At 45.6% G+C, this 15,224-nt stretch overlaps 1 protein-coding gene across 6 annotated transcripts in view; it reads left to right on the top strand.

Annotated features, from left to right (window-relative positions):
- tnrc6c2 (trinucleotide repeat containing adaptor 6C2) overlaps nucleotides 1–15,224 on the top strand; it is an 89,632-nt gene that overhangs the window by 60,418 nt on the left and 13,990 nt on the right. For 2 of the 6 annotated variants that reach the window (XM_063201652.1, XM_063201658.1), the window contains exons 10-19: nucleotides 614–756; nucleotides 2,013–2,159; nucleotides 3,907–4,068; nucleotides 5,550–5,669; nucleotides 6,406–6,489; nucleotides 8,288–8,588; nucleotides 10,058–10,207; nucleotides 12,981–13,193; nucleotides 14,265–14,414; nucleotides 15,036–15,149. In XM_063201652.1, coding sequence (XP_063057722.1) covers nucleotides 614–756; nucleotides 2,013–2,159; nucleotides 3,907–4,068; nucleotides 5,550–5,669; nucleotides 6,406–6,489; nucleotides 8,288–8,588; nucleotides 10,058–10,207; nucleotides 12,981–13,193; nucleotides 14,265–14,414; nucleotides 15,036–15,149 — 1,584 coding nt within the window. The remainder of the gene's footprint in view (nucleotides 1–613; nucleotides 757–2,012; nucleotides 2,160–3,906; nucleotides 4,069–5,549; nucleotides 5,670–6,405; nucleotides 6,490–8,287; nucleotides 8,589–10,057; nucleotides 10,208–12,980; nucleotides 13,194–14,264; nucleotides 14,415–15,035; nucleotides 15,150–15,224) is intronic. The other 4 variants (XM_063201667.1, XM_063201682.1, XM_063201691.1 and 1 more) reach the window with 4 other exon arrangements.

Raw genomic sequence — 15,224 nt, 5'->3', positions numbered from 1 at the left:
AGCCCCCAATGGCGCCCCAAGGGAGCAGTGCGGCGGGGCGGTACCATGCTCAGGGTACCTCAGTCATGGAGGAGGATGGGGGAGAGCCCTGGTTTATTTACTCCCCCCACCAACCTGGCGGGTCGGGAGTCAAACCGGCAACCTTTGGGCTACAAGTCTGACGCCCTAACCGCTTACCCATGACTGCCCGTGTCCTGTATTCCTTGTGTTTGAATGAGTCATGTGTGCCTATGTGTGTAGATGTCTCCCTCCTCTCCTCTTCCATGATTGCTCAGTGCTCCCTGTGAGTGTAACCAGGGCACGCAGCTTATGATGATAGAGCCCTGAGGGTCTGTCCCCGTTTTTCTGTTTTGTTTTATTATTATTTTATGTTAGTGCTGTGGTTGACGGTGGGTCATCATGTGTTCTCAGCCTACTGTGGTGTGTATGTGTGTCTGTGTGTCTGTCTGTCTGTGTGTCTGTGCGTGTGTGTCTGTGTGTGTCTGTGTGCATCTGCATGCATGCCTGTTTATGGCATTATGTATGCTTATTGTTCATCCTTTCCATTGTTCCACATGTTGATGTGACTCAATGTTTCCTATGTGTGTGTGTGCGTGTGTGTGTGTGTGTGCAGGCGCTTTGCTAGAGAAGAAGACCGAACTGGACAAGCGGGGGATGGGCATGTCCGACTACAACGGCCTGAACAAGCCCATGGTGTGCCGTCCCCCAGCCCTCTCCAAAGACCCCTCCTCGGACCGGGCCCCCTTCCTGGACAAGGTGGGTCACTGGGGGGGGGACACACACACGATGGGGGACACTGAATGATGACCATAGCCCGAGTCCGTCTTCAGTTTGAACCATTGCACACTAGACATTTCCAGGAATTAAAACGGCACACACATGTGCAAATACAGATAGGGGGACATATGATGGCAATAGCCCGAGTCCGGCTTCACTTTGAATTCATAAAATGTCTTTTGTGTGCAGTGGTTCAAACTGCACACAAATGTGCAAATACTGCAGATATAACTGCAGTGAAATGTACCCATGCATGTGCAATTATGTGCAGCCTGGAAGGCATCCCTGACAATTACTGATTTCTTGTCTGCCAGTTCCACTCACGTTTGAACCATTACACATGAGACATTTTTAGATGCGTCCTAGCATCTCTATAAGAGGGTATGTCCGTCCATCGGTTGGTCTGTCGGTCGGTCTGTCTGTTTGTCTGAAACGCATTCTTGAAGTTGTTATGCCCTCCTGTGTCCACAAGGCAGCAGTGCATAGACGCACACATCTTTGCTCGCTTGTCGGACATGTTATAAAATTGCAGCCCATCATATACCGTGGGAAATGCAGTGATGTATCCATGCACATACATTTCTCTGTACATCAACATTGATCCAGCACAGCACATTCTCAATAATCCATTAGTTTCGAGTCCATTAAAATTTACACATCCCTACACACTAGCATCAAACTCTAGCAGCTAACGTCATGTCAAATCAGGTGAAGTTTTTTTTCCCCCCTCCCACTCCACTCAATAAAATCTATTGTATATCATGGCAACCGCAGATGGGAACCCTCGTAAATGAGTCCAATATCTGCTGTTTCCAAGGCCAGGGGCAAATGAAATTGATGAATCTAAAAATTGCACCGACCGCAGGAGTGCTGTGTTGTAGATGGTGTGCGCGGAGAGGCCTTGATGCAGATAAATGCCTTCTTAAAAACTGACCAAGTGAAAATGAGGCTTCTTGGCTTTCTGTTTACGATCGTATCAGTATCGTATTCAGACAGAGAGGGGGGATATGGATAGGGAGAACAGAGGTAAAGAAAAAGATGAAAGGAAAGTAAAGAAAGGAGTAGGATGGAGCAGACCTGCAGCAGCAATTATCTCTGAACAATAAGCTTCAGCATCATCCCCTAGACGGGTTTTGTAGAGGTGGAGCATATTGATTTCCTCGCTTATGTCTTTGTGCTTATTTTTCTCTTGTCTCCTTCCTCCTCCTCCTCCTCCTCCTCCTCCTCTGTTGCAGGACGGCGGGCTGTCGGATGACACACCGACCTCACCGTTTATGCCTTCTCCTGGCCTGAAGCTCCCCCTGGCCAACAGCAGCCTGCCTGGCCACGGGCTGGTCGGGGTCCCCTCTGGGCTGGCCATGCAAAACTTGAACAACAGACAGGTGAGAAGCAGCACACCTCTAGTTATTGTTAGGAATTGTGTTGATTATTTCTAAGCTTGAACAACAGACAGGTGAGAAACATACCCCTAGTTATTAGGAATTACGTTGACTATTTCTAAACTTGAACAGCAGACAGGTGAGAAGCACACCTCTGTAGTTATTAGGCATTGTGTTGACTATTTCTAAACTTGAACAACAGACAGGTGAGAAGCATACCTGTAGTTGTAAGGAATTGTGTTGACTATTTCTAAACTTGAACAAAAGACAAGTGGGTGTTTGACAGAGGCCAAATGTGAACAGACAGGTGAGAAGCATACCTGTAGTTATTATGAATTGTGTTGTCTTTTGTTCAAGTGAGGGGTTGACAGGCCAAACTTGGGACAACAGACAGAAGAGAAGGATGAATTGCGCTGATTATTTTCTGCTAATGGGGAACGTGAGCTGAGATTAGACTGTATTTTAACCCAACTGATGATGTGTTGTTGCAATGATAATCCTACTTAGTACGAGACGAACCACAGGAGAACAACAGACAGGTGATGGTTTGAGAGAGGCCAACCTTGGACGACTGACAGAGGAGAAGCATACCTGTAGTTAGGAATTGTCTTGTTTATTTGTAGACTGAGAAAAACTGACAGACCGACAGTAAGGGACTGTTTATCAGTTGTGATGTGCCCGCATTCTCTGTCGTTTTGAGTGTCTGGAGAGATATTTTAAAATGGTTTTGGTTATTTTACTGCAAGTAGTAGTCGTGGCTGGCTGTCTGTCTTTTTGCAGGCGTTTTAGGCTCATACAAATTCATGCGTTCGATTTAAAGCGAGTTAAATGCAGTCATCAGTAATATACCATTTTATTGCTGGCCGTTATAGCACACGGGATATATCATAAACTCTAATAGAGACATTTAATGCAGGGAACGTATGTGTGTGACTGACAGTCAAGTTGCAAATTGAGTCCATGGAATCTTTTTAGCTTTAGTTAATTCAGCATGTTTTGCCTAAGGGCTTCTCAGTCAGTCAGACTCCCCCACTCACTCGCTCTCTTGCTCGTCGGGAAGCGAAATTTAAAGTCAAGCGAAGTGCTCTATCCACCAGCGAGCCATTAGTCTTTTGCGCACGCGTTATGCATTATGTATGCAAACTCGTTACTGGGAATTTCCCTCGCTCCCTGCCTCCCTCCTTTTATTATACATTTATTTTTTTCTTTTGTCCCCTGTTCTCCTTGTATTCGAAACTTTTCTGCTCTCGTCATCTCATCCTTTGCCCTTTCGTTTTCCCCTGTCTATCTTTGCCCCCTTCCTCGCTGATTCACTCTCTCTCTCTCTCTCTCTCTCTCTCTCTCCCTTTTCCTTCTCTCCTTCCCTCCTTCTTTCCCTACCCCCTTTCTCTCCCTCTCCCTCTCTCTCTCTCTCTCTCTCTCTCTCTCTCTCTCTCTCTCACACTCTCTCTCTCTCTCTCTCTCTCTCTCACTCTCTCTCTCTCTCTCTCTCTCTCTCTCTCTCTCTCTCTCTCTCTCTCTCTCTCTCTCTCTCCCTCTCCCTCTTTCTCTCTCTCCCTCCCTCCCTCCCTCTCTCCCTCTCTCTCGCTCTCCCTCCTTTCCTCCTCTCTCTCTCTCCCCTGTTCCTCTCTCTCTCTCTCTCTCTCTCTCTCTCTCTCTCTCTCTCTCTCTCTCTCTCTCTCTCTCTCTCTCTCTCTCTCTCTCTCCCCTCCTCTCTCTCTCCTCTCCTCTCCCTTTCTCCTCTCCTCAGATGCAGAATGGAATGTTTGGCAGTAGCGGAGCAGCACAAGTCCGGGCCCTGCAGCAGCAGCAGCAGCAGCCGCAGGCTCCGCCTCCTCAGCCGTCAGTGCCGTCTCTCAGCTCCTCCCAGCCTGCTCTACGCACTCAAGTGCCTCAGTTTCTCTCCCCTCAGGTACTCCCAGAACCACAAGTGCACACGCACACACACACACGAGCGCGCAGACACGCACACACACACACACACACCCACACACACACACACACCTCAGTTTCTCTATACAGAACCGTAAGTGCATGCGCGCGCAAACCACACACCCACACCCACACAGACTCAGTTCACCTCAGAGATATATAGATGCACACATGCATAGACTGACAAACACACACACACAGGACAAAGACCTTTGTTTGGTCAAACCATTATGTGACATTCATCGCATAAATCACAGTGAGGGAGCTACTTGGCGTGAAGAAATTCCTTTTTTTTTCGCACGCACCCACGCACACGCACACACATACACACACACACTCACACAGATGCCCCCGCTGACAGGCATGCACAGAGAGACACTTACAGACAGACACACACTCAAAAATGCCCTTTCTTTCTCACTGCTCACTCACATATGCACCTTCTCAAGTGCTCACTTTGCCTCCCCTCAGGTCAGCCCTAGGGCTAGTACATGCACACTATACAGAATATATGAACACACACACACACACACACACACACACACACACACACACACACACACACACACACACACACACACACACACACACACACACACACACACACACACACACACACACACACACACACACACAGTCAGACATACACAAAGACACATAGTACATGCAACTCAATGCAATATATATGAGCATGGAAAACGGCCGTGGATGCACACAGTCTCTCACACACTGACTCACATACTGCCGACAGTGCCTTCTTCCTTTCATGGCCCTAATGGGATGTTCATATTGAGTGATATTGCCCTCAGCGAGAGTTGTAAAAGACATCTCACACACACTGCCACTACAACTACTACTCACTCACTGCACAATTGGAGCAAAAAAAAGAAAAAAACGATTTACAAGCGGCACTCTGATGGTCTCTGTTAAAGTGAATGGTGAGGTCTGTGTCTGGTGTTGGTGGCAGGTCATGTTCTTCTATTTGTATGAGTTGAGATGAGCGCTTGTTGTCAGTACAGGGGGTCCAGATCAATATCTCTCCTCCATTTGCGTCCTCTGGCCTCTGGCATTTTTTTCCTCCCATGGAGGAAAGAAGGAATCAAGGTAGAATGGAGGAATCAAGCTTCATGTGGCAGTGGAGCTTTGCTTTCCAACATTTCGCCTCCTTTCCCTCCTTTGTCTTTTCCCCTACCACCTTTTCATGTACTGAGGTTGTGTCCTCGATAAATGTCCAACCTCGAGGCATAAGGCCGGGGGCAGCCTTTGGAGCAGGGATGTTGATTTAGTTCCTCGTCCGGAGCAGTTTGAGCAGAGGTGATGAGAGTGAGAGTGTGACACATGTGAATGTGTGGAAAAACGGGGGGTGCGACGAGGTGGTGGGATTTTGAGGTGGATCTGGTCCAGTTTTCGCGCTGCATTAGTTTCCCCTCTGTTGTCTCTGCCTCTGTCCCCTGCCTGCAGGTCCAAGCACAGCTCTTGCAGTTTGCAGCAAAAAACATTGGCCTGAACCCTGCACTTTTAACCTCACCAATAAACCCTCAACAAATGACCCTGTTGTACCAACTCCAGCAACTGCAAATGGTGAGTCAGGTAGACCGACCTCTGGGGTGCTTGAAAAGTGGAGAAGACGCGCTCACGCTATCGCCTAAATATTGTAACAGCTCTTAACTGGGTGCTAAATCACACATAAAGCATAAATGAATGAAAGAAGGAAGCGAAGGACGGCACTCTTCAGATTTTGTCTTTGTTTATTCGCCCAGAAACGTTTCTGTCAGAGCCCTTCTTCAGCATGTAAAGGCAATCGCCACATTACACGCTGAAGAAGGGCTCTGCCCGAAACGTTTGTTGGCGAATAAACAAAGAAAAAATCTGATGAGTGCTGTCCTTCGCCTCCTTCAGACCTCTGGGTGCGCCAGACATGACACAGGGATGCGGTGGGGGGGTGGATATGAGTGTGTGTGTCTATACTTGGATGTGGAGGGATCTTTGACTTTTTTTTGTCTATTGCCAATGTTATTGTTATTATGGAAGGATCTTTCACAGGGATGTGAAACGATCTGTTAAGGCTTTTTTTTAAAGATCTATATTATAATGTTTCTTGTATGTTTTCTTTTCCCGCTCTCTCTCTCTCTCTCTTGGTCTTTCTCTCTCTCTCTCTCTCTCTCGCTTGCTCTCTCTCTCTCTCTCTCTCTCTCTCTCTCTCTCTCTCGCTTGCTCTCTCTCTCTCTTGCTTTTTCTCTCTGTCTCTCTCTCTCTCTCTCTCTCTCTCTCTCTCTCTCTCTCTCTCTTTCTCTCCCCCTCTCTCTCCGTCTCTCAGGCGTACCAGCGTTTACAAATCCAGCAGCAGATGATGCAGGCTCAGCGCAACGTCTCCGGCCCCATCAGACAACAAGAGCAGCAAGTGAGTGCTTCAGTCACCGTCATCAACCCATTGGTGCCTATAGCACTTGCAAAAAAGGCTGAATGCCTAACCCCTTTTTTTTAGAAAAGTTACCCTCAGCCTATAAAAAACTAAATATCTCAACCTCTGATGCACATGCAATAAGTTGCATTTAAACGCCGTCATTCAGCTCTAACATACCAAGATTTTTAATACAATTGTCTTAAATCTCATGAGCCTGAATGTTGCATCATGCAGCTCTAGGCACCAGGGCCAATGTTGCGCAACGCAACATCCAGCATCAATGGGTTAAGGCCTTGGGATTATGCTGTCAGTTCAGAAATCGTATCGTTTTGGGTAGGGTGCGCACCGCACATCCAAAGTCACTTGTTGCAGCCGGGGTCATCCCTATGTTCCCCGGGTCCTATGTTCCCCACAACCGTGGAACTTAGGACCCTTTTTTCAAGGGTTCTATGTTCCCTGCTGCTTCCAAGTAGACCGCATGGCAAAGCGCAGGTTGTTGTTGCACCTGTGACAGGTTAGGTTTAGGGATAGTTTTGGTCAGGGGACAATTTGAAAACTAGGAAACATTGCATTACTAACAGGTTAAGTTTAGGGATGGTTTTAGGAAGGGTTAGATACAATGCGGGGAACATAGAACCCTTTTTTTTTTTAGAAAAAGGGCCCCAAGTTCCCCGGTCCCATACAAAGACCGGGGAATATAGGACCCGGGGAACATGGGTACTCTCCTGTTGCAGCCGGTGCCAGACAAAAGTGTCAGACCGTTTAAGAAGGCTGACAAAGGTCCAGGGTGATCAAAATGTTGCTGTTTTAATTTAATGAGGTTTATTGTTCGGAGCGTTATTTCTACCTTCTTAAAAAGTTCAAAGGTCCACCAGAATTCAGAAATGCAAAGCCCATGGGAAATGTGAAGTTCATGAACGAACCAGTGTGTAGAAGAAAGGAGAGGAGATACTGAACAGTAAACCAAGAGACAGAAAAGACAAAGAAAAGTTTTTGATTAAAAAAATATCCTCAAGGCACTTCGACTTGAGGGTTATACATGGCAGAGCTTATAATTGAATCAGCGCTCTTCATCTCTTCGAGTCACCCAAAGTTATTTACCTCCGTCTGGTCCCCACACCTCCTTTCCCTCATGGCAGATTTTATGTACATACATGAAGCGGTGTATTTCAATTACTGGAGTCACCCTGAGTCCCATCTACCTGGGTCATTTTGCCCTTCCGGGTATACTGTTTTAAGCTTCTCTTCTCTTCTCTTCTCTTCTCTTCTCTTCTCTTCTCTTCTCTTCTCTTCTCTTCTCTTCTCTTCTCTTCTCTTCTCTTCTCTTCTCTTCTCTTCTCTTCTCTGCTCTATCTACTCCTATCCTCCTCTCCTCTCCTCTACCCCCCCATCCTCTACTCCCCTATGCTCTCCTCCCCTCCCCTTTCCTCTCCCCTCCTCTTGCTTCCCCCCTCTCCTCTCTTCTCCTCTCCTCTCCTCTCCTCTCCTCTCCACCACCCTCTCCTTTCCTTTCCTCTTCTCTCCTCTCCTCTCCTCTCTTCTCCTCTCTTCTCCTCTCCTCTCCTCTCCTCTACCCCCCCATCCACCCCTCCATCTCCTCTCCTCCCCCCAACCTCTACTCTCCACCGCCCTCTCCTTTCCTCTCCTCTCCTCTCCTCTCCACCACCCTCTCCTTTCCTCTCCTCTCCTCTCCTCTACCCCCCATTCGTCCCCCATCTCCTCTCCTCTCCTCTCCTCTCCTCCCCCCATCCTCTCCTCTCCTCTCTTCTCTCCTCCTCTCCTCTCCTGTGTCCAGGTTGCACGTACAATCAACAACATGCAGCAGCAGATCCAACAGCACCAGCGGCAGCTGGCCCAGGCCCTGCTGATGAAGCAGCAGCCTCCTCCTCCTCACTCCGGCCTGCACCCCTCCTCGGCCGCCGCCGCAGCAGCAGCCGCAGCCGCAGCCGCCGCCGCTGCAGCCGGCAAATCAGCCCTGGACTCCTCCCCTTTCCCGGGCCACCACTCCCACTCCCACCAGGGCCCGGGCGGCCTCAACGACCTGCAGACCAAAGAGCAGCAGTCTTCTCCCAACTCTTACAGCACCTACCCGCTCTGTGAGTCACTTTGTTCAGCGCTTTGATGTTGTGTTGATGTGTCTTGAAATGTATTGTAGGTGTCATTAAAGCATCAGTGGCAGGTGGATGAGATATAGCAGTGGTCCTTTTGAATATTGTGTCTTGTCAACAAAGAGCCGTAGTCTTCTCCCAACTCCTGCAGCACCTACCCGCTCTGTGAGTCACACCGCCGCTGGCCCGGCAGTCAAGGCCAGCCAACTCGGCACTTTTCAAAGGCACTACTTGGCTTTTGTTCGTTTTAGCTCAGCGCTTTTGTAGAGCTGACCTTGTGTGGATGTATCTTGAAATGTTTCTTTGAGAACACATAATCGTGTCATGAGCCCATCTGCATGTTGGTCAAATAAACTATAGTTGTATTTTTTCTTACAATGTATTGCAGATGACGTATTGTAGGTGTAATTAAGTGGAAGGTAGATGAAACATAGCATGGTCCTTATGAATATTGTGACCAAATCTTATGACCAAAGAGCCGCAGTCTTCAGCGCCTACCCGGTCTGTGATTCACTCAAGCAAACTCTTTAGCTCTTTAATTAATGTAAAGCTTGGCCTTTACTATCTGTATTACCATGATCCATCAAAAAATGTATAATTTGTTTTAGCCAACTCCTATAACTCCTGGCTGCTCCGTGAGTCTTTAGGTGAGCACTTTTTTTTGCAGCTTGGCTTTCATTCATTTTACTCAGCGTTTTTGTACAGCTGAGTTGACCTTGTATTGATGTATCTTGCAACTTTTTTTTTGGAGTACAAATGATGGGAAATGAGCCCATCTGTGCAAGTTTGTCAAAGCAAAGTAATGTGTTTAAACATATTGTAGATGACAGGGTAATTAAAGGAACAGTCCACCCTTTTTGATATTCACATATTTGCTGTATTTCCAAGCATTATTCATGAATGTGCATATCATTTTCCTCTCAGTGTTTCAGTACTCAGATTTATTGTATCAGAATTATTAGCATATAGCTTAGCATAATCACTGGAAGTAAATGGGCAGCATTAGCATCAATCCACAAGTGATAGCAGGATTGCATTAAGTAGCTGTTTTGCACACTGGTGATTTTTTCTAATTAATTTTAAACTAGTTTATAATTACATTTGATGATGTGTTTGTTTGCTACGCAAACAAATAGACGAAAATGATATGCACATTCATGAATAATGCTTTGAAATACTGCAAATATGTGAAAATCAAAATAGGGTGGACTGTTCCTTTAAGCCATCAGTGCCTGGTAGATGAAATATGGCGAATTTGAAATATAGTGAATTTGAATATTATGTTTGAATATTAGTCCTACAATTTTGTCAGAGGGTTTTTATGGAACAGGATATTTTTAATGAAGCCCCCTGAGGTGATGCATTAATGAGGTGATGAGTTGAATTGAAGTTAAAGGACTAATAACTTGGCTAACTGGTGTATCTATTGTGCTGCCTGTCTCCTCTCCCCTCCGCAGCTGGCCTGAACCCCAGTATGAATGTAAACTGCATGGAGGTGGGCCTGGGCATGAAGGAACCTCCGCAGCCCCAGTCCCGCCTCTCCCAGTGGACACACGCCAACTCCATGGACAGCGGGCCACACATGGAGCCCGGCCTGAGCAAACATGGTAAGCAAAACCGTTCACGGCATTGTGATGTTAAGATATTAGTGGTATGGTCAAAGGTAATTGCCAGTGTTGGGATACATACGTACATGGTAGGCAGCTTTCAGAACATCTTGACTTTCAGTGCTGACTTTGACTGCAGTAATACTGTGGTAAAAACTGAACTTAGCAGAATCGAGGTATAGGGTTCCAAAGTGTTAGTCTCATACCATAAATTCCAATTCTCCTGTCTTGACACATGTAAGGCACCATTCAGACACTTAAGGGCTCTGCATACTTCACGTGCGCACTTTGGCGCGTGTGGCGCGAGAACCATTAATGACGTCATCACTTGCGACAGACTATTCATACTTCAGAAGGCTTTCGCTCGCATTGTCGGAAGTGCCCTCTGCTGTTCATGAGAGAAACGGCAGTATCTTTCGCAACTCGCAGCGTGATTTCTACGGATGTATAAAATAGAAAGCCAAACACGGCTGCTGTAGGGCTACTGAACGTCTGACTTGTGACTTACCACATTGAAACATATATTTTTTGTTGTAGCCTACATTGCCAGATAATTCCAAGACCATGTGAGAGCATTGTTCTGGCGGCAGAATTTTTAAATATATCGCCGAACACAACGTGCTTCTGAACAAAGAAAACAATTGTTTCACTGAACAACATTTAAGAGAGAAGATTAAATAACTCTCTAGGACATTTTATTATCCTCAAAATGATGCATGATCCATTCTGTAGTAGCCTACAATAGTTGTAGCCTCTCTTCGCAACGCCTGCTTTGTCTGCCTACCTGTATGGTCGCTGGTGGCGCACGACAAGTTACAAAATATCTGGGGTGCACGACGTCGCGCCACGGCAGCTCACGACACGGCGTGTGACGTCATTTTGGGTCACGTGACGGCGCGAGTGAGGTCGCGAGTGAGGTCGCGAGTGAAGTATGAAGGAGGGTAGCGCCAGTCACGACAAGTATGAATCCCCCTTTAGGCGAGGAACACGTTGGTCTAACTATCTGGCAAGAAGGGATGTTCTTCATGGATTCCAAAGCTTTAGTCCAATAGCATATGATAAATAAATAGCAGGTTCTACATCTGGAGTTGTTGACATATGGGTAAGAGTTGTACTTATTAATAAATTAATAAATGACAGGAATAATGGAAATTCAATGGACAGTCGTTTGTAAACCTCAAATTGCTCATCACTGTTAACTATTAGTAAGGTCATTTAAGGTTAGCCCAACGGCAGGCATGTTGGCTCTGTCTGCGCTTTTGGACATGGATCGTAGCGATCAATTTGCTCGTTCTGTAAAAAAAAAATCCCCAAGGTTTCCAGCTTTTTAACTTGACCCTGTGTTTTTCTCAGTCCCAGACAGTGAGTCAGACTCTTTACCTTTCACCGTTTTCAAGTGCCGACCAATAATGTGGTCCAAAAGGACATTCCAAGACGTCTGTTTGCAGACTGTCACACTCAACGGCTTCGCTGTTTATCATGGCTTTAGAAAAGGAGGAATGTCTGTCTGACTGTTTTTCTCCTCTTGCAGAGTCCAAACCGCAAAGACTCTAGGGTAGTGTTTCTCAACGGGGGCGCCACAGCCCCCCAGGGGGCGTTGGGTAGCCCTAGGGGGGTATTGAGGGATAGTTGAGAGGGATCGGTGCTTAGTTGAGATTGGGGGCATTTAGTCCATTTAACATTCAATTTAGTCAATTTTTTAATAGTAAGGGGGGCATGGGCAGGCTTGTGATGACACTTAGGATGAGGTCCAGGGAGCGTTTGTTCAAAAAAGGTTGAGAACCACTGTTCTAAGGGCAGCCTGGGTTCCCAGGCGAGCTAATTTGCCTTTATTTTCCACACAAAGATTTGTGTGCTTTAGAAAACCGCATAGTGCATTCCTTGAATCTAATGTCAGTGCAATCGGCATTCTTCCTTTAATATGATTCATGCACAGCTGTGTCGGACCCATCACACCTACTTGTGGAATTACATTTTCTGTTGGTGATTTTTTTCCTCCGGTCCTACACTGACAGAGATGTCTTTGTGTGTGCGTTGTTGGGGCACCCAGACCTAATGGTTATGGAGATGGTTTTTGGATGAGAGGGTTGCAGGTTCTAATCCCACCCTTACTATTTGGAAGAATTTGTGTCTCTCCCTACACCTTCCATGGCTAAAGTGCCCTTGAGCAAGGCACCTAACCTCACGTAGCTCCAGGGATTGTAACCAATACACTGTAAATAACTGCAAAAAACTTGGCATAAAAGTGTCAGCTAAGTGTAATATCATGTATATTATAGGTCCAGATGGCATTCCAAAACACAGAAGATTTACTTTGTTTGTCTGCATTTAACATAAAAAAGGATAACATTTTAGAATAACGGGCTCATATCAGCATCTATAAAGTATTAATAACACTTAATATGTAATTAACTAATTATGAACAAGACCTTTACAAGTGTTTATGCATGAGTAACAAATATTATGTAAATAGTATTATTAAGTATTTTTAACACTGCTTATGAAGTATTAATAACAGTAAATAATGAACTAATTATGAACAAGACATTTACAAATGTTTGTATATGAGTCATAAATACTATGTAAATAGTATGATAGTGTTTATAGCACTGCATATAAAATATTAACCCTTGTTCATTGTTAGTTCATTATTTACTAAGTGTTATTAATACTTTCTAATTGCTGATAAGCGCCTGTTATTCTTAAGTGTTACCAAAAACTGGAGAATTGAATCCTATAAGTAGATAAGACAAAGATCCACTGACTCGTTCAGGTCTCATCGGTGTGCGTCCAGGTGGCATTCCTCCGGCTCCCAACCACGGCCCGACCGGCAAGACCCCCATGGACGACTCGTATAGCCCCTACGGCCTGATGTCCTCCTCCGAGTCCCCCACCAGCCCCCTGGTGCCGCCCGAGAGCTGGGGCCAGTCGGGCAAGAGCCCCACCGAGAAGATCACCAACGGGACCAACATCAGCTGGCCACCTGGTGAGCCCAGCAGACTTGACTTGAACTTGACTCGAAAGCTTTAATGTCATTAAAAAGGCATTTTTTCTTACATCACAGCAGAATGACATAAGATTCAAGATTCAAGATTCTTTTTAATTTGTCCAAGACAAATTTCCGTCCGGACCATTAAAAAGAATCTTGAATCTTGAATAAAAACACTCATAGGCCTACAATAAAAAACATACAGTACAAACACAATAAATAGCTAAACATATGAGTTAATATGTAAAGAAATATGTAAATAAATACAGACCACTGGTGAGATGCATTAATTAAATCAAGGAGATTGCTAAAAAAACGTTTTTTAAAAAAGAGGTCAGTTGTGCATTAGAACAAATATCCATGTCCATAATGTCAAGTATGTGTCTCCCATATTTTGTTCAATTGGTTAATTGCCATGAGGATGAAGGAGTTCTTTGCTCTGTTTGTTCTAATGTAATGTCCTGAAGGAAGTGACACAGGTACAGATGCCCTCTTGGTAATTATGTGCCTTTATGGCCTTTTTAGTGAGATTTTTGAGTTCCTCAGTGCAATAAGTAGCTGTAAACTATGCATTTCTAGCTATTCATAACAATGTAGGTGAAGTCAGGGCTAAAAGTACAGATTTGTTTGATGTTGGTAATTTGGAGAACTTGCATATTGAGGGATGCATTTAATTTTTAAATGTAGGTTGAGATGTTTATAATGCCTTACGTCAATTAAGTACCGAGCCCTTAAAATGACATGTGAAAGTAAAAAAAAATACCTAGGTGGCCACCAGAAACTTTCTCGTGCCCACCAGAAACTTTTGCGTGGGCACCAGAAACTTTCGTGTGCGCACCTGAACCTGTAGTTACTGGTGGGCACAAGAAAGTTTCTGGCGTGCACAAGAAACATTTGTTTTTTTTTTTAACATTCACTTGTCATTTTAAGGGCTCCGTAATTAAGTCATCGCTAAGAGTAAGGAAGTGTTCATTGTTGCCAATTTGTAGAGCTTTGTCAGCTTAGCTGAACAGACTTGCTACCGTACCTTTATGATTGAGTGATGCATTTTTTGTTTGCGTCTTGTAGAGTTCTGTCCCGGGGTTCCATGGAAGGGTCTGCAGAACATCGACCCAGAGAACGACCCCAACATGACCCCAGGCAGCGTGCCCAGCGGCCCCACCATCAACACCAACATCCAGGACGTCCACCGCTACCTCCAGCGGGACCGCAGTGGAGGTGAGGGGGGCAATGTTGCCAGATTAAGCGGTTTAGGATGACTATCTGTGGGTAAAAAAAGGTAAAGGTGGCATTTGGGTGAGTTTTTCCCTGCCAATTTATGGTCACAGAATTCAATAGAATTTATTTCAAATTTGGCAGGATTTAGTGCTTCCAGGCATTTTTTGAGCATTTTTTGGGGGGGCTGGAAATTATCGGTCTTATCCAGCAACCATGGTGATGGGGGAATGATCCATCCCCCGGATCGGGAGGGGATTTTAAAGTCTTTATTTCCCCAAGGTTATGACATCAGGTGGCTTTGGGCTTTTCCTTGAGTGCACATTTATTTAAAGCCTGAAAAACTCCTCTAACCCATTTCAAATCCTGAAACTTAGTCAAATAAACTTTATTAGACTTATCTTTCACATCACCATGCTTTCATAAATCAGTTTGCTCCCCATAAGATTATATGATATGATCTTACGATAGTATTTTTGAGTATATTTTGTTTGTTTGTTTGTTTGTTTTTTTTGTTCCCTTGACTTTATTTCAATTTCTATTACGTGTTTCTCTCCCCCCAACTCATTCCATGCATCCTTGCTGCTGCTATTTTCTCGGGGACGTTCGTCGGTTCTTGTGTAGGCTCGTCCCCCACCTCCTCACAGGGCGGCTCTTTGCCGGCCTCCAGTGAGTGGCCAGTCTCTGGCTTCACGAGCTCTTTCAGCCTGCCTCCCCCTGACGGGGAGGATGCCACAGGTATTGCCACCCCCTGCCCCTGCCTCATCTGGACCCTACCCCAGCCACCCCCCTCAATAGAGAGTCTAAAGCTTG

The sequence above is a fragment of the Engraulis encrasicolus genome, chromosome 1, assembly GCF_034702125.1.
Source record: "Engraulis encrasicolus isolate BLACKSEA-1 chromosome 1, IST_EnEncr_1.0, whole genome shotgun sequence".
NCBI classification, from domain to species: Eukaryota; Metazoa; Chordata; class Actinopteri; order Clupeiformes; family Engraulidae; genus Engraulis; species Engraulis encrasicolus.
Note: the sequence above shows the minus strand (reverse complement) of the source record. Positions and strands in the feature narration are given on the sequence as shown.